This window comes from Bos grunniens, chromosome 10, assembly GCF_055505025.1.
Source record: "Bos grunniens cultivar Pamir isolate PY7600 chromosome 10, Bosgru_T2T1.0, whole genome shotgun sequence".
Taxonomy (NCBI): domain Eukaryota; kingdom Metazoa; phylum Chordata; class Mammalia; order Artiodactyla; family Bovidae; genus Bos; species Bos grunniens.
The window spans coordinates 90,054,094-90,080,406 of NC_141174.1; the positions used below are offsets into that span (position 1 = coordinate 90,054,094).

At 45.8% G+C, this 26,313-nt stretch overlaps 2 protein-coding genes and 1 long non-coding RNA gene across 8 annotated transcripts in view; 2 read left to right on the forward strand and 1 right to left on the reverse strand.

Moving 5' to 3' along the window:
* The window catches only part of PARP16 (poly(ADP-ribose) polymerase family member 16), a 28,107-nt gene extending 20,484 nt beyond the window's left edge, over positions 1–7,623 (forward strand). The window contains exons 4-7 of one of the 6 annotated variants that reach the window (XR_015135452.1): positions 326–497; positions 977–1,203; positions 1,909–2,050; positions 3,398–4,813. Coding sequence is in view for 4 of the 6 variants with exons in the window: in XM_086323020.1 (XP_086179146.1) it covers positions 326–497; positions 1,909–2,050; positions 3,395–3,533 (453 nt within the window). In the remaining 2 variants the exon portion in view is untranslated. Of the gene's footprint in view, positions 1–325; positions 498–976; positions 1,204–1,908; positions 2,051–3,394; positions 4,814–5,758 lie in introns of those variants that run through there. The other 5 variants (XR_015135453.1, XM_086323023.1, XM_086323022.1 and 2 more) reach the window with 5 other exon arrangements.
* LOC147365341 (uncharacterized) overlaps positions 1–26,313 on the reverse strand; it is a 47,696-nt gene that overhangs the window by 6,190 nt on the left and 15,193 nt on the right. The window lies entirely within an intron of this gene.
* Positions 19,945–26,313, forward strand: part of CILP (cartilage intermediate layer protein) — a 36,607-nt gene continuing 30,238 nt past the window's right edge. The window contains exon 1 of the mRNA XM_086323013.1: positions 19,945–20,116. The gene's annotated coding sequence lies outside the window, so the exon portion shown is untranslated. The remainder of the gene's footprint in view (positions 20,117–26,313) is intronic.

Genomic DNA, 26,313 nt, shown 5'->3' on the forward strand with positions numbered 1-26,313 from the left:
GGTAGGCAGGGTTCAAACGTGGATCCGTTTGGGCTCTTAACACCTGTGTTTTTCTTACTCAGCCTTAAGCACTAGAACTACTAGCTTGCCAGGTTAGTCAGCCACATCTACCATCAGTTAAACTGTGGTCAGATAGGAATGTGTTTTGTAATATCCCTGTGATGGTGTCATGGGATTGTTTGATCTTATGTCTTTTGCTGGGGGAAGGAGAGGCTGGAAGGCTTTGTGTTAACAACTCTACTGAAGAAAGACCTGTTTTGTTTTGCTGCACCCGCTCGGCACTCACCCAGCCCTGTTTGTTTTCTGCTGATCTCCACTGTTCCAGACATCCTTGTTTGGGGAAGGGACCTACCTCACCAGTGACCTGAGCCTGGCCCTCATTTACAGCCCCCATGGCCACGGGTGGCAGCACAGTCTCCTCGGCCCCATCCTTAGCTGCGTGGCTGTGTGTGAGGTCATTGACCATCCAGACGTCAAGTGCCAAACGAAGAAGAAGGGTGAGTAAGCACTTGGCCCTGCCCTGGGCTCCAGGCCTCTGGTGTCAGGCTTTTGCCTTTGGCCCAGCTGTTGGGTGGAATACCCATTGCATGGCAAGGGATGGCCTGGGTGCAGAGCAGTGTAGGATAGAGCCTGCTATCAGGGAGTGAGCTGTTTTCTTAAGGACTGAACACAAGGTGAAAAGGATATCATCTACTACAGGGCAGTAGGTCAGTAGTGCCAGCTGAGGGTGCTGATTACGTCCACGGGATAGCTCAGAGGAGGGGGCAGTCACGGTGGGTCCAAGTGCTCAGGGAAAGCTGGGGTAGAGAAGAGGAAAATGAACATGCAAGGCCAGAGCACAGGCTCCTTGAAGGCAGAAACTGGGTCTCATTCACTCTTGGGCACCTAGTGTCAGCAGGGAGCCTGGTACGTACTTGACATTCAGTAAACGTTTGCTAAACTGAAGCTAATGATGCATCTCACCCTGTTCCTCCAGGCCGCTCTGGTGTCTGCTGGAGCTCCAGGAGGATGTGAGGGGCAGCTGAGGCCATGGGGGTAAATCCTGGGCTCCCCAGTGAGCTGATGACCAGTGGGCCCCTCAGTCCGCTTTCCTGATCTGTCCCTTAAGGCTCTGCCCCCTGCTGTTTCGTCCTGAAAGGCAGAGAAGTCACAGAACTGTCATTCTAGACTCCAGAGCTGGCCTGTTGGTTCCACTGAGAGAAGGTGAATTGAGAACACTGTTCCTGGCCCCTAATGTAAAACAACTGGAATCCTGAGGAACGGTCCCAGGTCTGACGCCACTCTCCCAAACCAGACAGCACGAATATTCGCTTGTATAATTCTTAGGAAGTCTGCACACCGTGACATTAAACATCAGGACAAGACCTTGTAATGTCTGCTGTCACGAAGCTTCGGCCTGTCGTGGGCTTTTTTGGTTGTTGTTTTTTTGGTTCTTTTTCATACAGCTTTTTCATGTTACTAAAAGGAAAGGTTTTTTGTTTTTTTTAAACAAGTCATGGTACGAAGGGTGGAAGATGACTGTTCTAGGAAGCTCGAATCCAGAATGGTTAATTTAAAATGCCTGTTAAAAGGCTTGTTTCAGGTCAAGTCCTGTTGCTAGCCCCAGATGATTTTTTTTGTTGTGGCCAGCAATCTGCTGCTTCCCTCTGCTTTCCCCACTCAGTCTTCTTCTTTTTTACCCTCTTGTATCTTTTTTTTGTTTTCCTATTCCCTTTTCTCTCTTCCTGGTGGTCTGTCTGTCAGACTCTCCTGTTTTTCAGTCCTGCTTCCTGTACATACACAGGCCATTCCTCTGTCTGCCGGGGCCTCTCCACCCTCAGGACCAGGAGGCTTGACTCATCTCTACTCATAGTCTGCTTCTGTTATTGTATTTCCCCCTGTAAAGTTGTGCTTTTTCTCCTTATTCAGATTCCAAGGAGATAGATCGCAGGAGAGCGAGAATCAAGCACAGTGAAGGGGGCGACGTCCCTCCAAAGTACTTTGTGGTCACTAATAACCAGCTCTTGCGCGTGAAGTACCTGCTGGTGTACTCGCAGAAGCAGCCCAACAGGTGAGAAGGACGGTTGCTGCACGAAATCCAGGACAGCCAAGGGCTGCGTTCATAGGCTTGGACTCCTGGTTGTCAGCGGCCCCTCTCCCTCAGCCTAAACCTCAGCTACGTGTAAAATACCTAAAGCATTCTGCTTCATGTAATGGGTAAGGAGTGAGGAATACGTTGAATAAAATGTGGTCCTGGCCCTAGGGGACTGTATATTCTAGTGAGGAATGGCTTTGTTAACACAAATGACTTGAGGGACTGAATTAAGCCGAACCTTGAAGCCCCTTAGCCACCTAGGCTCTGATCACAAGGCTGAAATCCACTGACTGGGCTGAACTGAGAGGTAGGGTGGGGCCAGGATTGAGCTGGAATTCTGATTCTGTGCTGTCCGGCTCAGTCACTTCCCACAGTGACTCTCAAACCACCACCTGCTCCTTTTTGGACCTGAGATGCTTCATGTTTATCTCTAAAATTAGAGTGTTGAATTCAATAGCAGATGAGGCCATCCTAGCCCATAAGAATCTGAGAGTGGTGATCCCTCACGCTGTTCCAGCAGTGTGTATTTGGGGGTTTGGCAGGGCTCTCTGGGGTTGAGGGTCACTTTGAGATTTTGTTGCATTGTTGGTAGAGTTTCTCATGGGGATGAGCAACAGGTAAGCAGGTTAGACAGGGAAAGGGTTATTGTTAATACTCCCAACTCCTGCTTGTCTATACCAGTGGCTTCAGGATTCAATAAACTAGTAAAATCATCTCCCCTTAAATCTGGGAAATATGTACAGGGTTCCTAAGTTTGGGGGATAGTATCCTGTGGTTTAAAATCATCTGGCTTTTTCTACTTGAAAATTCCATTCCTTTCCCACTCCTTCCTGCAGTGTCTCTGTACTGCACATTTGGATGGCTTAGATCATCTCCCAGTGGGTCAGAGAGGATTTCCCCTGCTCAGAGTGATATCTGTGCATGTCTGAAAGTGAAAAGCCTTGTGCTAAATACCCTGCCACCTGCCGCCATCTGGTCATCTGCCTTAGCGAGGTCATCTATCTAGATACCATAGTCTTGCTTAAGAAAAGACTGGTTATAAAAGGTACAAGAGGAGCTATAAAAGGAGATCAGGATGAGCTCATTGCATAGCTGTCTTTGTACATTTAGAAATTGTTCTGGTGAAAGGCATGTCAGTGCCAGGGCAAACAGCTCCAGATTTTTTGAGCAAAGGAGCACACATGAAGCTTCATTTCATGGCTCACTCAGAGGACAAAATTCATCATTTCATCTTCTCTGAGCCAGAAGTTGTTGCATACCCTTAAAAAAATATTTTTCTCTTTGTTCCAACATTCCCCCACCCCACCCTCGCCGCTGAAGCAGGGCTTCCAGCCAGCTCTCCTGGGTCTCCAGCCATTGGTTTATGGTCATGATCACCCTGTATCTGCTGCTGCTGCTCACAGTGAGTGTCATCAACTCCTCAGCTTTCCAACACTTTTGGAATCGTGCGAAGAGATAATCTTTCTGGGCCTGGTGTGGGGGCCGCCTCGATCACGTGCCTTACGATAACTCGTTCTGTAACTCCTGTGCCCCCCATCCAGCCAGGTCGAGCCTGGGGGCCACTTGGGGACCACAGGACAATTTTCATATGCCATAAACGTATCAATTGCCTTTGACGATGTTCTCCGCCACTCTGGTCAACAGAGGGCACTGGCCCCTCTTAGCTTTTGGGGGAGATTTCCTATCTGTTCCTTCCTAACAGTCTTAGGGAGTTGGCTTTTTTGCCAGGGCCAAAGGAGAAAGTCCTGCTGCATTTGAAAACAAAGTGTCCAGGCTGTCTGTGGGGTGTTTACAATTGCTTCTGGTGGACATCGGCCCTTCTCTAACGCCTTCTTGGAAGGCAGAAAGTGTGTAGTGGGGACTATAAATCACTAGGCAGTTGCCTTGTTTTGACTTGAGACACCCAAGAGGAACAGTCCTGTTTCTCATAAAACTCAGTGGGATCATTTTGAATTCCATCAGCCTTTGTATGCGAGTGCAAAACACTTTTCACAGTTTTCTCACATCAACAAACAGTCCTCTGCTACAGCAGTAACCCCTCCACCCAACCACGGATGAGAAAGGAAGGAGTCAGAGACCTGATAAAAACGATGAGCAACTCAAGTCGTCTTTTTCTAAAAATTACCAATTGCTGATTACAGCCTAAATGGAACCAAATGTTTGTTTTCTGATTTTTTTTTAAATAACTATTCGACAATTTGTTTTTGTGAGTTAAGAGGGGAAATTTCTAAACCTAGAGCACCATTTGGCCAGTGCCCACGGCCTTTCCTGGCCGTGCTTTAGAGAAAAAAGATCTGAGCTGCAGGCTTGCCTCCTGCCCTCGTTCTCACGAAGCTGCCTTGACTGTGGCCCATCAGCCACAAGTGCCGCACTGCAGGCCCTCTGGGGGTGGCCGGCCTTTGAAGCAGTGGCTGGCCTCAGGGTGCCACAGGTGTGTGGGGCCACGCCTCCCTCCCTCCCGGGGCCCACAGGTCTCTGGGACTCAGCCTGAGCTTTAAATGCTCAGGAAAAGCCTCAGGCTGCTCTGAGAGCACTGGTTCTACCTGCTATATTCTCTGCCCCTCCTTCCTGCCCAATGTCAGCCATCATGGAGCCCTGATTTTGGGGGGAGATTTCTGTAAAGAAGATGGAAAGTCATTTTTCTATAATTTGTGAAGTTGTGAAAAAGCCACTATCATGGTTTCTACATTGAATATTGGAACATTTCAGAAATAATAAAGATATTTTCCTAATTTCCAAGTTGCCTTTGTGCCTGCTTTTCAGCCTTAATGCGAGGCTGCTGTGTGTTCATTGTGAAAAATTCCATCCTCTCTTTGCTTCCGTGTTCGGGGTGGCCATTTTCTGGAGAGTATGTATCTCTAGGATATCCATAGGCATTACATTTATAGTCATTGATTTAGCAAATGTGAGCACCTACTGTGTACCAGGCACTAGAAATAGGAGCAGCATCAGGTCCAACTGCCCCTGCCCTTACGGAACTGACAGTCTAGCAAGGTAGATGGACCAACAGACATTCTCAGGAGTGAAGTTGGCATTATAGGATATTATAAAGAAGTTCTGGAAAACAGTTGGCAAGGTATCTTAACATGGTCTGGGGTCACCCTGAGCCTACAAGGTACCTTTCGTGTACTGATTTCTTTAACCCTCACAACAGACAAGAACATAAAGTCCCAGAATGTTGAATAGCTTGCCCAAAGTTACATGGCTAGGAAGTGGCAGAGCTGAGGGTGGAACCTGGCTTCAGTGTCAGTCTCATAAGCGCCATGCTATACACCCGCCCTGGGCTCCCAGGAAAGGGGATGGTCACTGAATCCTGAAAGAGCCATCAGTGTTAGGCTAAGAGGTGGAGGAAAAGTGTTTCAGGCAGTGTGAATAACACATACAGAGACATGGAGTTTTTTCTGGAGAAGCTAAAAGCAGGAGAGGGTCATAAAGGGAGAGGCTATGGTGAGAAGTGGGGCTGGAGAGATAGGCAGGGGCCAGATCATGAAAGACCTTAAAAGCTGTGGGCTGGGGAAAGCCATTAGATTTTAAGCAAGGAAATGACATGATCAGATTTGGTTTGCAGAAAAATTACTTTAGCTGGTAGTTGGAGAATAGATTTAGGATTATTTTGAGGATTAAAAGAATTTAACAGTTACAGTAGAGCAAGTAGCTGATATTATTACTGTTATTTGTTTTCAGTGGCCCAGCAGAGGAGATTATAAGGAGGAGCATGCAAAGTAGAGCACTAATGTCCAGGGACATTGGAACACTGAAGTGTCACAGAAGTGAAAAGGAAGTCTTGGTGAGCAGTGTCAAATGCTGCCAAACAATTGGGATTATACCTGAGAAGTATTTATTGGATTTACTGAGTTGGATATCATTGGTGAACTTGGCCAGAGCAGTTTCAGTAGAGTGCAGCACAGGGGCGGAGAGGGCAATGGCACCCCACTCCAGTACTCTTGCCTGGAAAATCCCATGGACGGAGGAGCCTGGTAGGCTGCAGTCCATGGGGTTGCTGGGAGTTGGACACGACTGAGCGACTTCACTTTCACTTTTCACTTTCATGCACTGGAGAAGGAAATGGCAACCCACTCCAGTGTTCTTGCCTGGAGAATCCCAGGGACAGGGGAGCCTGGTGGGCTGCTGTCCATGGGGTCGCACAGAGTCGGACACGACTGAAGTGACTTAGCATAGCATAGCATAGCATAGCAGCACAGGGGATGTGAAAAGCCCGACTATACAGACATGACATGAGCAGTTTCCAGGGGTCGTCAGACAATATTTATTTAAAAACCAGCCCCCCTTTTTCTGAGGTTTCTGTTCTTTCCCACCTTCCAAAAAAAAAAGAGGTTGTACAATACCTGATGTGACTGTGGGACAGGCAGATGAGACCAGATGGTGGTTCATTTGGAGCTGCCTCTTATCAGAGGCCCAGCTGCCTTGGTCTTGTCAAAGCAACCTCATCAGCCTTCTGTCACTAATGCCACTGCCAAGGGTGGGGTGAAGGGGGCAGTTAAGGGAGGTGGCAAGTAGACTTTTCACAGGTTAGGTCCCTGCTTCTGAGAAGTGCCAAGGATCCCGTGAGCTGTCACTGTCCACCACAAAAGGAAGGATTTTACTCTGGGCTTTTGGATAAGTGTACATGTGTATGTATGAGAGATGTGGAGGAGGGATGTGGCCCATTCCTGTTTCTATTTTGTTAAACACTGATTGCCAGCAAAACCAGTAGTGGGTGGGAGGTTGTGATTTTAAAAGCCCAATTCAGATCTTTTTCTTCAGAACTTATCCATCTGAGCCCATTCCTGCTGCTAAGCCCGGGAAGTTTGTCCTGACTTGGAATCAGCCCGACTCACCCTCCTCATTGCCATTTGCCATGGTGATTCTTGGTAGGGGGTGGGTGGGGTGGGGCTGGGTTCAGCTCTCTAGAAAAAACCAGGACCAAACTTCTTCCTAATCCCCTTCCACAGCCCTCCCCTCCCCTCCTCTCCACCCTGCCCCACCTCTAGAGTTTTCCATCTCTCGGCCTTTGTTTGTTTTTGATTTTGTCAGTCTCTCACCTCTGGATGGGTTTTTGTTTATTTTCAAACTGTCTGGGGCTGTGCACCATGGAGACAGTGTCCTGGGCTGCCTCTACCCCTGATCTGGTTAGAATAAGCCCCTCTCCTTCGCATGAATCTCCAACCTGACATTTGGAACATCCAAAATAAATCATAATATTCTGAAGTAAGATAGAAACCACCACTCCACCCACTCCTGTTGGCACTCTTATCCACTTGGAAAGAGTTTTTAGAAAATTTCCAGTATTCCACTGCAGTGCCCACATAGCACAGCCCTGAGAAGGGGTAGAAGCATTTATTGAATGCCTACTGTATACCAACCACTGGGCTAGGCTTTGCTTGTATTAAAAATCTGGTGGTGAAAGTGATGTTTCCTGCACTAAAATTTAACTGCAAGCTCTTTGAGGGCAGGGCCCAGGTCATCTGTGTAAATCCAAGTATCTAAGATATTGTGGAAGCTTAAGAAAAGCTTGTTGACTGAATAAATGGATGAAAGGATGTATGAAATTTCTTTGCCATAGTAGAGGGTAATGTCAGCAAAGATGACTGAGGTCAGACAAGAAAAAATTCATTGGTAAGCCAGTACAGATGGATGAGGGTTTCAGAAAATTTTATGGACATTTTTCAGTTGATTTCAGAGTCTCATTCTTTGTCACCAAGAATACCTTTTGGAAGTAGATTGGGGTGGGGAGGACAGAGTCTTTTAAAAGTTTCATTTTTAAAGGCTCAGACTCAAAATGCAAATGGTCCTAAGAGAGATTAAATTATTGATTTGATGTTTATTCATACACAAGTGTAAGTGACCGAAGAGGAAGCCTTTCCTAAGAACAGGTTTTAGTAAGAGTTTAGAAGGGGCGGGGAAGTGGTGAGAGAGAAATCCCTGGAAGTTCAAGGGTGAGTGGAGTTTTGACCATGTGAGGGGGTAGGGGGAGAGGGCTGAGGCCACTGGAGTCAGACGTACTTGATAACCTAAACCCCTTGGGCCCAGTGAAATCAGCCTGTGGTGCTGACAGGCCCTTCTGCCCTGGCAACATTGGTCACTTCAGTCAAACTGCCTGCTGGTGGGGCAGGAGGAGACAAGGCCGGTCCAAATTCCTGGGAAGTATGGACTGCATACCGTTTAAAGGTGTAGTTCTTACTGTTCTCAAGCATGTCCAGGCTATCCCAAAGAGGTTCCTAACACATCGCCTATCAGAGGTCTGTAGGGATTTAAAACTAGAACGTCAATAATATTTTTAGAGGGTTTACGTATGCTTGAAAAGCATTTATCATCTTAGTTTCTGACCCACTTATTTCTTTGGTTTGATACTTGTTCTGAGGTCCATATCACTCTCCTGGTACCGAACCCAGCTTCCCCGTAGGGAACCGATTTCCACTCTCCCTGGATTTTGGTAAAGCTGAAGGCCCCTCCCATCCACACACTCAAGGGGGTGGAGCAGTGGCTGAGGCCCGAGCCAATCAGTGAGTTTCAGCCCCGCACCTCTGCCTCAGTGATTGGTTCAGATATGGGCATGTGACCCAATCAGACTCCCCAAGGAGATTGTTTTTCTCAAGCTGCTAGGAAAGAGGCTTGTATTCCTTCTGCTGCCATCTTGCTGCCTTGGGAAGCTTCAGGCTGATGCCAACACAGCCGGGAAGCAAAGCCAAGAGGGGAAAAGGAACAGGGTCACAATGATGATGTTTGAGTACTGAATGCAGTTATGCCTGGAGCTGGATTTTTCACAAGTGACCAATGTGGTGGTTTAGTCCCTAAGTCGTGTCTGACTCTTTGCGACCCCATGGACTGTAGCCTACCAGGCTCCTCTCTCCATCGGATTCTCCAGGCAAGAATACTGGAGTGGGTGGCGATTTCTTTCTCCAGGGGATCTTCCCAACCCAGGAATCGAACGTGGGTCTCCTGCACTGCAGGCAGATTCTTTACCGATCGAACTAGGAGGGAAGCCATGGTAGCTCAAGTGACCAATGAAGTCCTCTTTATTTAACAGAGTTTCAATTGGGCCTTGTGGGGAATACAAGGACGGAGTCCATAACTTATACCCATTGTCATCTCTGGTGCTCTGTTATTTTTGGTGTAAACCTTTTATTGAATATAGAAAGATGTGGTTTTCAGATATATGAGTCTGAATTGTTGAATTTTGACAATCCTCACCCCTGGACTATACCCACAAGGCACTCAAACCAGTGCAAAATGAGAATTGGGCAACACACACACACAAAACACCATATTCTGGGGTATTCTGCAGCCTTAGCATCAGGATGTTTCCTTGGGTCATCTTGCACTCTTCCAGAAAGTCTTCTGGCCTAGGGAACCCCAGAGTACTCTGAGGTCTGCGAGCAGCGGAGGGGGGATGAGACCAGGGCTCCAGGTTATAAATTATACTGGTGCATCTTGGCCCTCCAGAAAACCAAAGGTTGACTCTGTAGCAATAGAAGGAATGAGGGAGAAAGGCACAACCATTTATTAAGTGCCTCCTGCATGGTGGGCATATCGGAAGAATTATTTGATCTTCACAGTGTCCTTTCAAGGCAGATACTATTGCCTTTACTTTACAGGAGAAGAAAGAGGCTTGGAAAGGTGACTGCCCAAGGTGAAAAAGCCCGAAAGAGGCAGAGCCCAAGCTGACTCTAGAGCTGAAATAATAAAGACAGGTAAATGTGAGGCTGCAGCTAGAGGAGCTGCCTGAGCAAAAGGGATCTGGGCTGATGGGGTAGGAGGCTGGAGTGGGCAGCACCAGGCTCAAGGTGTGCCAAGGGAGCTCACTTCCCAGGCAAAGACTGTTAGCTCTGCCATGTCTCATAAGCACAGTGCACCTGGATGCTGGAAACAGGCACAGGGGAAGTCTCCCCCGACACCCACACTATAATGAGAGCTTTGAGCTCAGCTTCATTCACCTTTCCAGCCCCGTCATTGCAGACCCAGTAGGTGAGCTCTGAGGGGCACATGGCACTGCATGTGGGGCACGGAGGGATGGCCTCTCCTTTCCACCCCCACTGCCTGCTCAGAGATTGGGCCATCAGCCTACTCTGATTCAACTGACTTCTTCTAAACCTTGCATCCAGGGGCTGCCAGCGGCCAAATCCCCCTGATTGTCTGAGATGTTCCCGACATCAGAGAATAAACAGTCTCCCCTGTCCAGCCAGCTGTGCTGAGCATCATTCCTGTCTCCCAGCCTGTTTGGCCGGGTGGAGCTGCAGCCCTGTGTCCACCTCCAGCAGAGGCCTGGGGGGCCTGGTGAGTAGCTGGAAGGGAGAGGGGAGGTGACCATCTGTGTTCAGACTGCACAGCACATTCCTGTGCCTGAGTCCCCATTTCGCCCCCCTGCCAGGCACCTCAGCCACTCCTGGCACAAGCTTTTTATTTGTACTAATGACTCTTGTGACTTCAGACAAGGTCAAGACAAGGCCACTGTCCCTAGGTTTGGAGCCCCTTCACCCGTGCCCAGAAAGCTGCCTGGGGAATTTGAAGCCCCTACATCGTTCTAGGTAGATCTGAAGGCATCACACCCCTAAGGCTTGTTTTACAGAGGTGCGGGCATCGTGAGTCAGTGCAGAAGCAAGGCAAGACCCCAGGGTTTTTTTATTTTTTTTTTTGCTGTCCATTACCTTGGGATGTTGTGGCTAGAATGACGTGAGGGGCTCTGGGTGAGAGGGGCAGTCCATGTTTTTGGAGAGGAGCAGAGGTGTTTTCATCCTACGCCTGTTTTGGAGATCAGGCTTGCGGCCGAGCCATTTCCTGAGGAAGCAGTCTCTGGAAAAGCACTGTTCACCCGCCCCTCCTAAATCATCCTGTTTGGAGTGGAGCTGGGGCAGCAGGACCTGAGTGGAGCTCTGCCACGTCCAGGATTCAGTGCCCAATCGAGGCTTGGCCAGGGTATAGGAGGCAGCCAGGGCCAGAGGGCAGATTACTTGGGAAGGGGCTGCCCCGGCCAGCACACACCATCTGCTTTTCTGCCCTAGGGCTCTGGCCTGGGACTGCGGGGGAGAAGAGAGAATACCTCAGCCTGTCTGCAGAAAGAATTCCTCTAGGAGCCCCCTCTGGCCACAGACAGTGTGGGAGCCCAGGGTAGCCCGGGGGTCTCTGTGGACGGCTGTCTAACTTTCAGTCTGTCTTGGGCTTATTCTTTTGTCTTTGTCTGGCTGCCTGTATCAGTGTGGATCTATGTGACTGTTCCTCATTTGTGTTTGTAGGCAGCTGCATTTCTAGTTGGACTTGGATTCCTCAGGGGGAAATTGTGTGCTTCTGTGTTTGTGTGCGTGTGTATACATCCACATCTCTGTGTAAGCGTGTGTGTAGGGGTATCTTCGAGGGAAAGTGTGGGCCTCTGTGCCTTTGCATAGATGAATAGGTCTATACTGGTGGGAGTACACATGTGAGCATTTAGGTTAGTTTGGTAAAAACATGAGCTTGTCTTTGTTGATGTATTAAGTTGAGGCATATGTGTCTTTGAGAGCAAGGGCATATATTTGTCACTGATATGTTGGTGAGTCTCTGAAAGCGCAGATGCTTGTCTGTTTACATTTGTGCAGAAGCATTCATTCACTCAGTCATCATTCATAAAGTGATTTGCTCATTTACTAACAGACATCTTCCAAGTGCTTGCATTGTGACTGGCCCTATGCTGGCACAGGGGATTTAGAGAGGTGTCTAGCTCATGTCCTAACATTTGAAAGACCCCGGGGAAGTGTACAAATGAAGGCTTACATTCATGTCTAAATATTTCAGTGTTCTAAGTCCATACAGCAAGCAGCTAAATAAAAGGCTCCTAATAACTGGAGGGCTGGGTTTGATTTGGAATTCCCAACTCCTGAGTTTTGTGCTGAAACTCAGCAACACAGAGCGAGTGGCCCCAGCCTTTCCTTCCCCATCCTGGCTTCATCCTGTAGCTCACATGCGTGCGTAATTCTTCACATGTGTCCAGACTCCATGTGTGTATCCCCCTTGGCCACCCTTTGCACCTAGGGGTGCCCACACCACTGCCAAAGTCTGCCATATGGCTCTGAACCGGAACTAATGCAGTCTCACATACCTGGTTTGAGTCTAGGAGTGGGGCCTGGGTTCCTGGTGGGCCCATCCTCTTGACCCCAGGGACTTCTCATTGTGTGGGATGGTGGGGGTCAGAATAGAGCCAGAGTGTGGCCATCTAAAAGGTAGACCTGGAGTAAGGACCCTTCCTGCTTGTTTTCTCATAGAACAGTCCTGTGTGCTTGTGTGTGCATGGCCGTGGATGTGTTTTCCTGTTCATCTTTGTTGTGTCTTCTAGAGGGCAGAACCCACAGCTTTTCTCCCACTCTTCCCTCCCCTGACTTAGTGAGGACTTAGGACTGTCAGACAGGCTGGGGTGGTGGGAGAAACATTGGCCTGAGTCCGAGGCACTATCCTGTGCTCAGCTTGGACCTGCTCTGTGATCTGGCCTGTTTCCTCATCTGTTGGAGTGTCGACGTTGGATTACCACGTCTTTAATTTACAAGCCTTACTTGGTTTACGGAAGGAGTGAGATTGATTTCCGGAGTTAATTACTTTCTAGAAGTTCAAATTGGGAATGCTTAGTTGTAGACTGCCTGAGTTCATATAGAACCAGGTTTGAATGCCAGCTTTGCCATATGTGCTGTGCCTCCTGTATGGTTACTCTCCCGCAGGGTGATGGTGGTGATTGAATAAGATAAACGTGCATAAAGGGTGGAGCGTCATACCAGGCTCACAGTAGATGTTCAATAAACATTAGCTTCTGTCCTCATATAGGGTCTTTCCAGCTTTCTTACCTTATAAATTCTGGGTTAGTAGACATGTCTAATTGAGATAATTGGAACCTCATGTTTGGGGAGCTCAGGCGCTATGTTGCTTGAGGGGGCACAGTTGGATGAGACAGTCTGGCCCTTAAATGCCTTCTGAGAAGCTGCCAACTCAAATGTGTGTGAGCCTGTCCCTCCACTCCATTCTCTGATTTGGACCTTTGACATTTTCTTTAGTTTTATGAAAAGCACTATGGAACACAGATCCAACGCCCTTTTCTGACCCAATCCTGCCCTGAGCCCATCTCTGGTGCTCCGGGACGCTGAGCTAAGTAGGGTCAGGCCACAGGGAGGAGCTGGGTCGGGTAAGGCCTCAGGCTGCCCGACATGCCTGGGCCTGTCTGACACCGGCTCCAGTAGTGGGCAGCCCCAGCTAGGCGGAGGGCACCTGTCTTCCATGATTGATACTCCTGGGAGGGCAGCACTCTGCTCCTGCGCACAGGGCCTTAGGATCCTGGAGCACTGAGGAGGCTGAGGAGACCTCCATAGCGCCTGTTCCCCCAAGTCTTCCAGAATGGCTAAGTTCCAGCAGGAATGACACGGAGGGGGTTGGGAGAGGGCAGGTGACAGCGTCTCTCAGCCAGGGCTGGTGGGAGTGACCATCTTGGGAATCCCCTGGAGCTTGTGAAAACTGGCAGCTCTTGGACTCTCCGGAAATATCCCTGACCTGGAGGGAATGAGGGAGGGGTCTAGGGCTTAGCCAGGGATTCTGAATTGAGAAATGCGCTGAGTATGAGCTCAGGGTAGCTGACGTGCTGAGGGAGGCCCTCAAGGAGAGGGTCTGCCCTTGAGGCCATCCTGGGCACCCCTCTGACCCACCTCTCCACACACACACACACACACGGGTGATGGAGAACTGGTTTGATGATCTCTTAGCTCCAGAGGTGACTGGACAGGTGGGAGCAGCTTAAACTGCAGAAGTCCCTCTGGGAGTTATTTTGATATCCCCTCATCATCACTGGGCTGCTCTATTTGGAGCCAGAACTGGAAATTTTCCTCTTAAAAAAAAAAAAAAAAAGAAAGAAAACAAGGGCACAAGTGGGTTGAGCCCAAAATAATGTGTTTAAGGAAATTTCTGCTTCATGCTGGCTAGGACAGGGAATGTCTGGTCAAAGAGCTGCTGACGGCCAGGGTCTCTGTAAGTAAACAGACCGCCTCTGATGGCCACCCTGAGCTCATTTCCCTCACCGGTGTGCGAGGAGGGTGATGTCACCCGAGGAGGGACTCCTGGTCATGCAGTTTGTCAGTGAGTAGGTTGGAGGCCCAGTGAGCGCCAGCGGTCTCAGTGCGGCTGTCCAGTTATTGCGAACAGCTGCTTCCCATGCAGGCAGTTCTGATACCCTCCTACACATGCTAGTCTGTGACGGGACTCCAGCCACATCCATGATCTCACAGCTGGGGGTGTTCCTGGGAAACTTGGGATTCACTGTGCAGTCCCTTGCTTCCGTGCAAGGCCCCTTCTTCAACCAGAGAGCTGGGGAGAGAGGCACCTAGGTTGGGTTCAGTTGCAGGGAGTGGCCTCTGGAAGTACAGGCCCGTGTCCTGCCCCTGTGGACAGCGGGCTTTGGCGGCACGCACCACTGCCTGTCTCTTGGGGCCAGACAGCCAGGTCCACTGGGGGAGTTTCCATGAGCAGAGGGCCCAATTCAGGGGAGGTGGAGTGGGGAAGAAGCCACAAAACTCTGTCTGTGTCTCCTGAACAGGCTCTTGCTAAGCACGGCGGTCGCCAGGTAAGGCTTTTATGGCGTTTGGAAGCCCTGCAGCAGTTGTTGAGGAGCAGCTGCCAGAGGTTGGGTCATGCTCTGTAGCCTTCTCCCTAGTCACCCTGTACCATCCTCACTTTCCCTCCCGGCTGGGTGGTGGGGAGCTATAAGCCTCCAAGTAGACAGGTGGCCAGAAGCTTCTTGGCAGTGAGCCTTAGCTTTTCATTTCTTTGTGTCCCCCAGAATGCTGACCTTACAGGGGACTCATCAGTCACACAGCCCTGCCCCACAGAGCCACCAGCCCACTCAAAGCCTGACTTACCTCAGGCTGACTGAGAAACTCAGACTGACTGGCCAGCTCACAGAAGACTCACTGCCTGCTTGATGTGCAGCCTGACTGACCGATAAATCTACTTATTCAACAAATAGTAATTGAGCACCTTTCTGGTGCCCACTGTTATGCTGGGTGCAGGGGATATAGTAGTGAACAGGACAGACAAGATTCCTGCTCTTAGGGAGCTGACAGTAAATAAAACAATGATGGAGTGATATATGTGTGTGTGTGTTTAAAATTTTAAAAAGAAATCTTTGGCCACACCATGGAGCATGTGAGGTCTTAGTTCCCCAACCAGGGATTTAACCTGCGCCCCCTACATTGAAAGTGCAGAGTCTTAACCACTGGACTGCTAGGGAAGTCCCAAGGGTGTGATATATGTATGTATTTTATGAAGAAAATACATAGGATTCTATAGGCGAGAGTAGCCATCAGGCCTTACCCTGGATATAATGGTCAGGGAAGACCTCCCAGATGCATAATCTGAGAACTGGGGAATGAGAATGAGAAAAAAAAAAAGGAAACATGCAGAGAGCCTGTGGAAGAACTTTCCAGATAGAGTGAAAAGCAATGCTGAGGCCTTGAGGCAGGGAAGAGCTTGGTGTTACCTTGGAATAATAAGACTGATTTGATGGAACATGGTGAGTGAGCAGAGGGTGGCATGAAGCTAAGGTTGGAGAGGCGGCCAGAGTAGACCAGACATGGCCTTGTAAGCCACAGTAAGGATTTAGGTAGGTGTGAGGAAAGTGATGCTGGGAGGGATTGGGGCAGGAGGAGAAGGGGACGACAGCGGATGAGATGGCTGGATGGCATCACTGACTTGATGGATGTGAGTCTGAGTGAACTCCGGGAGTTGGTGATGGACAGGGAGGCCTGGCGTGCTCCGATTCATGGGGTCGCAAAGAGTCGGACACGACTGAGCGACTGAACTGAACTGAATAGCCAAGGAGCACTTTTCATGTTCTTATTTGCTGCTTATGTATCTTCTCTGGAGAAGTGTCTGTTTAAAACTCTTTCTCATTTAAAAATAAAATATTTTTTTTGTGCCTTCTTACTGAGCTGTATATTTTTTTCTTTCTGTTTTTTTTAAATTTATTTTTTTATTGAAGGATAATCACGTTACAGAATTTTGTTGTTTTCTGTCAAACTTCAACATGAATCAGCCATAGGTATACATATATCCTCTCCCTTTTGAACCTCCCTACCATTTCCCTCCCCATCCCACCCCTCTAGGTTGATACAGAGCCCCTGTTTGAGTTTCCTGAGACATACAGCAAATTCCCATTGGCTCTCTATTTTATATATGGTAATGTAAGTTTCCATGTTACTCTCTTCATACATCTCACCATCTCCTCCCCTCTCCCCATGTCCATAAGTCTATTCTCTATGTCTGTTTCTCCACTGATGTCCTGTAAATAAATTCTTCAGAATCATTTTTCTAGATTCCGTATGTGTGTGCTAGCATATGATATTTATCTTTCTCTTTCTGACTCACTTCACTCTGTACAATAGGTTCTAGGTTCATCCACCTCATCAGAACTGACTCAAATGCGTTCCTTTTTACAGCTGAGTTAATAGTCCATTGTGTATAGGTACCACAACTTCTTTATCCATTTGTATTTTTAAATATATTCTGATACAAATTCTTCATGTATTCTGGGTCTATTCTTTCTTAATGTATTCTAGATCTATTATAAATAGGTTTTTAAAAACTATATTCTAGATACAAGTCATCTGTAGGATATATTTTACAAATATTTTCTCCCAATGGTGGCCATCTTTTCATTTTCCTAGTGGTTTCTTTTAGATAGCAAAAGTGTTAAATTTTAATCATCTAGTTTGTTGTTTTGTCTTTTACTGTTAGTACTATTTGTAACATATCTGAGAACTCTGCCCAACTCAAGGTTATAAAAATTACTGATAATTTCACAGGTGTATGCAATATGTCAAAACTTATCAAACTGGATATTCCAATCATATCCAATTGTACATGTAATTGTATGTTAACTATACCTCAAAAAAGTTGCTCAAAAAACTGCAACCTGATCTAATTTTTGAAATTCATTCTGGCTGCTATGAGGAGAAGGGGCTGGGGTGGGACAGTGGGTAAGAGTAGGAACTGCGGGTGTTTAGGAGACTGTTACAGTCATACTGGTGAGAGATACTGATGACAGTGGAAATGAAGAGAAGGGGCTTCCCTGGTGGTTCAGACAGTGAAGAATCTGCCTGCGATGCAGGAGACCTGGGTTCAATCCTTGGGTCGAGAAGATCCCCTAGAGAAGGGAATGGCTACCCACTCCTGTATTCTTGCCCTAGGAAATCCCATGGACAGAGGAGCCTGTTGGGCTACAGTCCATGGGTTGCAAAGAGTCGGACACGACTGTGCAAGTATCACTTTTCAGACATATTTGAGAAATATTTTGAGACCTAATAACAAATGCACTAACAGACTTATAAGATGTGAGAGAAATGGAGAGATGTAGGATGGCTACCAAATTTCCAACTTGAGTGCTGAGTGGCTGGGGCTGCCTGGTCAGGAAGACTTGGGGGTAGAGATGGGAATGGAACCAGAGTCCTCTTTTTGTCTACCTGTGAAGAGAAGGGGCTGAGTGGAGTATTAGTCCCCCTGAGAGAATAGACGAAGAAGCAGCTTTAAAATAGCCTTGGGCATTCCAACACTTGGAGATTTCCTGAAGGAGCCAGTAAAGCTCCTCAGGAAGTAACTAGAGAACTACCAATCATATTAATTCCCTATGGCTGCTGTGACAAATTACCGCAAACTGGTGGCTTTAAACAACTAAAAGTTTATTATCTCAGTTCTGGGGGGCCAGAAGTTCAAAATCAGATCCCTGGGCTGAAATCAAGGCATCAGCAGGGCCATATTCCTTCTGGAGGGTCCAGGGGACAATGTATTCTGTCACTCTTCCAGCTTCTGGTAGCTCTTGGTATTCCTTGACCTGAGCTTCATCACTCTAGTCTCTGTGTCCATGGTCACTTACTTCCTCCTCTCCTGTTGATGTCAAATCTGCCTCTGCCTCATTCTTCTAAGGACATTTGTCATAGGCTTTAGAGCCCACCCAGAAAATCGAGGATGATCTCCTTATCTAAAGATCTTTAGCTTAATTATATTCATAAAGATATTGTCTTCCCCCAAACAAGGAGATTAGCCAATGGACATATCTTTTGGGGGCCATTATTCAACCCACTGTACCAACTGATTGACAGACTAAAGGAGTGACTAATTAAATAATAAAAGATAGCAGAGCTCCCTATGCCTGGGAAGAGGGACCGAGGATGTCAAGTATAGGGTGCATAGGACCTAGGCTGCTGTTAGCGGAGCATGTGTGTGGGAGACTGTCATGGAGAGGGGATGTACTGTGGACAGGAATCTCCTAGCTCTTCCAGACCTGACTCAGCATCTGGCAGGGGTCATCCATGCTGTAGCCAAAGAGACCTTTATATTACAAATCTGTTCATGTCATGCTCCAGTGAGTGACCCTTCAACAGCTTCCAGCAGCTTTAGGCCAAAGACGAACATTCTCACCTACCTACAAGGTCCAGGGGCCGGGTCTCAGCCCACCTCTGCAGTCTTGTCTCACACCTTCGTCCTCTGCTGTCTGCCTCCAAAGACACTGGCTGCCTCTCAGGTCCTTGCTTACCGTTGCAGGGCCATGCCTATGGTTTCCTCTGCCTGGAAGTTTCTTCTTCAACTCACTTCATGGGGTTAGCAACAACTAATACTTTGGATCTCAACCCAAATGTCTCTTCTTCAGGAAATTCATCCTTGAGTCCTGGGTCCAGGTCATACTAATGTGTAATATAATTTCTCATGGCTCCTCATACTCATCTTCCATAGTACTGTCAAAGTATACAGTTGTGTACATATTTGTAACATTATTTTATTAGTGTTTGCCTCTACCACTAGACCATAAGGGAGGGTTTGTATAACTTACACTCTTATCACAAGTGCCTTGTACAGTGCTTGGCACACAGAAGGAGTATGTGGTAGTTTTGAAACATGTCTGCAAATTTTATGATACTCTTCCCATCAAGAGATAAGAGTCCAATTGCCCTCCCTTTAAATATGGGCTGGTCTAATGACTTGCCTCTAGTTAACAGAATGTGGCAGAAGAAATGCAGTATGACATCTAAGGCTAGGTCATGAAAGGTAGTATGGTTTCCTCCTGGCCTGATTTCTTTTTGGATGCTCCCTTTCAGAAACAGCTGCCATGCTGTGAGGATGCCCAGGCCACATAGAGAGGGCACAGGTAGGTGTTTCAACTAAAGGCCCCACTGAGAACTTAGCCAATAGCCAGTATCAACTGGCAGACATGTACTGAGGGAAGCTTAGTGGTGATTCCAGCCTCAGCTGCCTGTAACCACACGAGAAACCCTGAGTGAGAATTGCCTAGCTGAAGCCAGTTACTCCTGGAACCATGAGAGATGAAAAAATAACTGTTGTTATTAAATAACTGATCATTGTTGTTATTGTTATTATATATAAGTTTTGGGATGATTTGTTACTTAGAAGTGGATTGGAACAGGGTCCAAGAAATACTCAATAGATGTGTTGAATGAATAGATGTGGAGAGGTCTGGCTGAGGGAATATTGCCTTTGCTTTAGCTCTGTATAAATTTTGGTTGGTAACTCTCAGTTTTTCCTGCTCCAAGAGGCCTTGGAGATCCTGGAAGCCCCAATCTAAGAGTCTGTACTCATACTTAGCCAAGAGAAGACTTGCAGAAACTCTGCCCAGAGCAGAGAGCATGGTGGGGTCATCAAAAATGAGCTCTGGCAAGAACCTCAAAGTGCATTCATGTCACTGTGGTTTATTAATCTTGGGCCATGCATGGTTTCAGGGGAGCGAAAACATACATTTCCCCTGTATGTGTATTTTCCTAGGGGGAGGGTCTCTAGGCTGTCATTTTTATCAAATTTTTTAAATGCCTATGTCCCCAAAGTGTTAAGAACTACTGATTTAGCACAGCAATCTCAATTTCTAGGTTAAAAAACTGAGAACACCTCATTTTCTAGTAAAAAGATGGACAAAGTACCCTAAATAAGCTTCCTTCTGCAAACAATTCTGGATAAAAGAGAAGAAAAACTTTTAATGCACTGATGAGCGGGCAAGAAAATGAGGAATACTCAGCCCCTAAAATTCAAGAATCCAGAAAGGTAAGTTGAGCTATTTTTAAATTAATTTGTTTGTTTATATTGTGGAGACCACTTCACCTCTCCCATATACATAATGAAATCTACGCTCTTAATAAATTTTATTTATTTATTTGGCCGTGTTGGGTCTTAGTTGCAGCACATGTGGAATCTTCGTTGCGTCACGAGGGATCTTTCATTGTGGCTTGCAGACTCTCTAGTTGTGGCCCACAGGGTCAGTGGTTGAGGTGCATGGGCTTAGTTACTCCAGGGCACATGGGATCTTAGTTCCCAAACCCATGTTTGTATTGCAAGGTGAGTTCTTAACCGCTGGACCACCAGAGAAGTCCCTCCTCTTAACCAAAATTTAAGTGTACAGTACAATATTGGTAACTATAAGCACAACCATGTACAGCAGATCCCTACAGCTTTTTCATTTTGCACAAGTGACACTTTATTATTTTCATTTCTTAACTCAGTAAACTTGAACTTGGTCATATAGAATGGGGTGATATGAAAGAAATAAGTGTTGTAGTAGTAACTGGCTCTCCAACAAAACAAAGTACCCTGTTTTTAGTATTTGCTGGTTTCCAAGGTGTAAATATTCCTACCGTAGCCAGTTTCAAGCTCTCAATGGTACCAGGAACTGACACGCGAAATTCCTAAGTATTTGGTTCTTCTGAGTTGGTAGGAGCCAGTTCCAGCACACTACTGAGAGAAACTCAAGTTGTCTCTAAGGTGGGAAGTCTGATAAGACCTTTCTTGCATAAGATTGGGACTTCAGTGAATGAATGGACCAGATAAAAGCACCACTACCTCCCAAGAGACTGAAAAGAAAAATGCCTATCTTAACGTCCCTCTTCTCAGGAGAAATAAAATAGCCCCTGCAAATTCACAACTGTAAAGCATATCTATGTCTTTTGAAGCCCAAATTCACACTACTTGGGTGATCTGAAAAGTTTCAGTCCAGCATTTAATTTAAAGTGGGCCCAATCTGGTAACACTGTGAGAATATGGCAAATCAAATGCAAATACTCTTGGAAAAACCCACCTTCACCCCAAGTCTCAAGAATTCCCACAGAGAAAGCTCCAAATAGTAGCTTCTAGCTGCAAATCACCAAACACCAAACAACAGATGGTGGAAACAAATCTGTGTTGTCTTTAGATACTGGAATTATCAGAAAAATAGTATAAAATGACATGTTTAAAATGCTGAAAGAGTAGAAGAGAAAGTTGAAAATTTGAGCAGTGAGCAAGATACCCTGAAAAAGCACCAAGTATATTTGAACAAGAACTAGAAGGTCCCTCTAGAAATTTAGGATATCTTAATCTACAAATTCAATGGTTGTGTCAAATAGAAGATTAGACACAATTGAATATATCAGGCACAATAAAATTATAACTGGAAGATAGAACTGAAGAAATTCTCTAAAATGCAGCATAGAGAAATAAAAGGATGGAAAATATGAAAAAGTAGTTAAAAAATATGGGGGATAGGTTGAGATGGTCCAAAATACATATAATCAGAGGTTTCAGAAGGAGAGCAGCGAGATTATGAGACAAAAGTAGTATTCGAATAGTTAGTGGATGAGATTCATCCAGAAATCCATCAATTCATGCATTCAAGAACCTGGTAAATCCTCATAAGAATTAATCAAAAGAAACCCACAAGTAGACATATCATAGTGAAAATGCAGATTGCCAAAGATGAAGTCTTGAATAGGAGTTTATTTTCAAAGTGGTGACAATTAGACTAAAGCAGGTGATTTCTTAACAGCTGGAAGACAGTAGAATTGTATTTTTAATGTGCTGAGGGAAAATGATTGTCAGACAGGAATTCTACAGCTAGTGAAAAGATATTTTAAGAATAAGAAAAAAACAATGATACGGTGAGATGAACAAAAACTATATTTGCCACTGGCAAGCAGAAAGAAAGTGATTCCAGATGGAAGGAATTAAAGACAAGAAGGATTGTAGAGCAAAGGAAGTGGTACCTGTATCAGTAAAAACAAATATTGTATAAATAATACTAACAATGTCTTGTGAGCTTAAAAAAAGATAAAATTCAAATATATAAAAGCAGTCATATATAAGCTAAAAGGGGAGTGATTAGAATTAATTCTAAGGTCCTTGTTTTATTTAAGAGAAAATAAAAGATATTGGTTAATGTCAACAGGCAAAATATGCACATTAAAGTTTCTAGTATAACCTCTAAGAATAGCAAAAACAAGTATAACTTGCAAACTAGTAAAGGAGAAAAATGGAATAAGAAAAAATAATCAAACAATAGAAAATAAATCAAATAATCAAAGAAACAATAGAAAAAGAAATCAAGAAAAGGTATGAAAAATACAAATTAATAAAGTACATATACATTTACATACATACACACATACATATATATATGTGTGTGTCTGTGTATGTATCAGTATTTTAATAAACGTACATGGACTAAATGATTCTGTTAGATGAAAAATATTCCTGGGACTTCCCTGCTGGTTCAGTGGCTAAGACTCTGCGTTCCCATTGCAGGGGGCCCAGATATGATCCCTGATCAGGGAACAAAAACCCCCATGGCGCAGCTAAGACATAGGGCAGCCAAGTAAATAAATATTTTTTAAAAAGAAGAAGAAAAAGATTGCCAAGTTAGACAAGGCGAATAAATCCAGCTATAAGCTATTATAGAGGTGTATCTAAAATATAATACAGAAAGATTAAAAGTAAAAGGATGAAAAAATCTGCCAAATACTAAGCAAAGAAAGATTATATATTTTAGTCAAAATAGACTTTGACCAAAAAAAGAGCATTGTGAGAGACAACAGAGTCACTTCATAATGATTAAAAAGTCCAATTCATCCGTGAAGTGAAGTGAAGTCGCTCAGTCGTGTCTGACTCTTTGTGACCCCGTGGACTGCAGCCTACTAGGCTCCTCTGTCCGTGGGATTTTCCAGGCAATAGAACTGGAGGGGATTGCCATTTCCTTCTCCAGGGCATCATCCCGACCCAGGGATCGAACCCAGGTCTCCCACATTGTAGACAGACGCTTTACCGTCTGAGCCACCAGGGAAGTCAGTAAGTCAATTCATCAGTAAGATGGAATAAATCTTACATTTATATGTATTTACTAACTTCAAAATAGATAAAGCAAAATGAGAAATCAAGGAAAACAAAAATAAAAACAAATTCATAATGCAGTGGGAGATGTTAACACACCTCCCTCAGTAACTGATAGATCAAGCAAACCATCAGTAAGGGTTAGGAAAGTGGGGTCCATAGAGGGGGAGTGACAGATGACCCTTCATCCTTCTACAAATATTGAGAGCCTGAATGTCCAAGATACCACAATTATATGCTTTGCCAGAGAGAAAAAATGCTTTTAGTATTTTTATGAGTGGGAATTCTAGTCCCATTTTATAAATTGGAAGCTTAAGAGGCCTGGAGAAGTTAAATAACTTGGGTAAGATGCTCTTGCTCAGAAATCTTTAATGTCAAATCCTACTGCCAAACACAGCCCTCGACCTTCCTACTTGTGGACAATCTTAATCCCCCTACATCTCCTCCTTGACCTTTTTAAACTTCTTGGAGACCTTTGGTCCAGTCTTTTTGCCCCTTCTCATCATGCTTCCTTCTTTCCCAGTCTGAACCTCTGGAGGATCATTTGAATCCCTCTCTCCCCAGCACTCCTGATTCCCCTGCACTCCTATCCTCTTGGGCTCAGCCCATCCTTGTATTATACCTGGAGTCCACCTGTTCTGCTCCTGTGATTGGCCAAGCTGCTGGGTCATGCTGGAGAAAGATGCCCAGCTCTACAAATTTCCCCCATAATTCTGGGATCTTGGCCATCACCTGTGTTCACTCCCATGTCCATAAGACCTCATTCTCTTGGCTTTTTCTCCTTAACCCAACAACTTGCTCAAGTCTCTTCCATTCCTTTATTTATTTATTAAAAAAACAAAAAACAAAAACAAACCCAGGGTCTTTTATTTACTGATTTAAATTTTATTTATTTATTTATGACTGCTCTGGGTCTTCGTTGCTGCATGCAGGCTTTCTCTAGTTACAGTGAGTGGGGGCTACTCTAATTTCAGTGCTCGGGCTTCTCATAGTGGTGGCTTCTCGTGGAGCGTGGGCTCTAGAGCTGGGGCTTCGGTATTTGCAGCACATGGGCTCAGTAGTTGCAACCAGGGATTGAACCTGTGTCCCCTGCATCGGCAGGTGGACTCCTAACCACTGGATGGTTAGGGAAGTCCTGAGGCTCTCCCTTTCTGCAAAGAGTCTTCTCCTCCCCTTTCTGGCCACCATGTAACCACTTCTCTTCCTTCCACATCCAAGGAGTAATTAACAATGTCTCTACTTCCTCACCTCCCAACTTTCCTTCTTTATCCTTTGTAGGCTGGCTTCAGCCCCTATCACCCCACTGAAACGTCTGTTTCTAAAACTACCAAGAATCTACTAACTACCAAGTGCAAGAGATATTTTTCATTCTTAGAACCTGGGCTCCACAGGCCTCAATAGCCTAGGATATAAATGGACCTACATGAATAAAAACAAAACAATAAGCACCAAATTTCACCCATTCTTTGCATCTACCCACTGAGGTGGGTGAGGACCCTCTCTGCTCTCTGCAAAGCCCACTCATGTATTTCTGGATCCACAGGCCAATGGTCCTATGGACTCACAAATAGCCTCAGGGCATCCAGTAGGGCATCTCCTGTGGCCTACCTTTTCCTGCCTTGATTGAGGCAAAGAGCTGTGGAGGAAGAAATGTTTCTCTTTGCTTTATGAGTCCCCAAAGCAGATTTATCTGCTCCTTGAAATCCTACATTAAAAAAAAAAATCACACTATTTCCTTTGGTAGGACTCAGACATGAGTTCAGTGGGCCAATTTAGGAGCTGAATCTGAATACAGACTCAAAAATGAGTTCAGCTTCTTCTTCCTCCCACTCCCCTGCCTCCCCAGGCACTAAGGTGTTTCCTCTGGGTCAAGTTCACACACTTGACTTCTCAGAGTGAAGCGGGCCCTTGGCTTCACTTCCCAATGGCTACCCAATGGCTCTTCCCCCTCCCTTTTGCCTAAGAGCCCCTGACTTTATTCAGGTACCTACTTTACTCTGAGAACTAGTTTAGGGAAAGTAGTTCCAGGCCTGGCCTCATAGGGAGAGTCAACATTAGTTTATTGCCATAAAAGTGGTCTTAGGCCCCCCAGCTAAGCATGGACTTCTAAATGTTGTCCCATTTCCACGAGGCTGAAAAACTGAGGCTCAACCTCGCTAAGTTCAAACAATGTCTTCAGACTGACAGCTAATTTCATTGGTTAGAATCCACTGCCCTCTCAATTCTAGCTTTTGTTTTTTCTGGCCTGAGTACAGTAAGTTCCCTACATACAAAAGAGGTCCATCCCAAGAGTACATTCAAAAGTCCAACAACGTACCCAACTAATTGGCTATACAGTGTTGTACTGTGATAGATTTATGATACTTTTTACGAAAATAATACATAAAAACAAAAAATATAGAAGATATGTTTACTCTTACAGCACCTTGGAAAATGCAGTGGTACAGTACAACAGCTGGCACAGGGGCACGTTCACATCTTTGAAAGTTCGCAATTTGAAAGTTTGTATGTAGGGGACTTACTATGTATTCCTGACTTCACTGCAGTCAGGATGTGTTTTCACACAAAATTGCACTCTTTCCTGGATTCTTCCCCTTCCCCTACTATCCTGCTTCCCCTTCTCCCTAACTGGTTTCTCTTGGGAACATTTCTTTACTAAATCATCTTTATTGAATCTTCTCTGATTCTCTTTGATTCTCTTCTCTGAGAATCTAATGAAAGTCATGGACCTTGTCTCCAGAAAAATGCAGATACACGCATTTAAAATGGTATATATACCTTTTTGCCCCCCTAAAGTCATCTATGGACCCAAGATTAAGAACACTGGAGGGACTTCTCTGGTTAAGACTCAGCTTCCGGTGCAAGAGACAGTGGCGGGGGGGTAGAGGTGTGATCCCTGGTGGGGAAACTAAGATCCCGCATGCTGTCCGCACAACAACAACAACAAAAGGTCTTTGGGGCAGCTCCATAGCTAACTTTCTCTGCATTTCGCACCTTGGTTACCAGGGAGTCGGGGCAGGCTCGTTTGGGGCTGAGCTACTTCCCAGTTCAGCTGTCCCCTGTCCCCTCTGGCCTTGCTGAGGCTGTCTATGCTTCCCTGGAGGCCA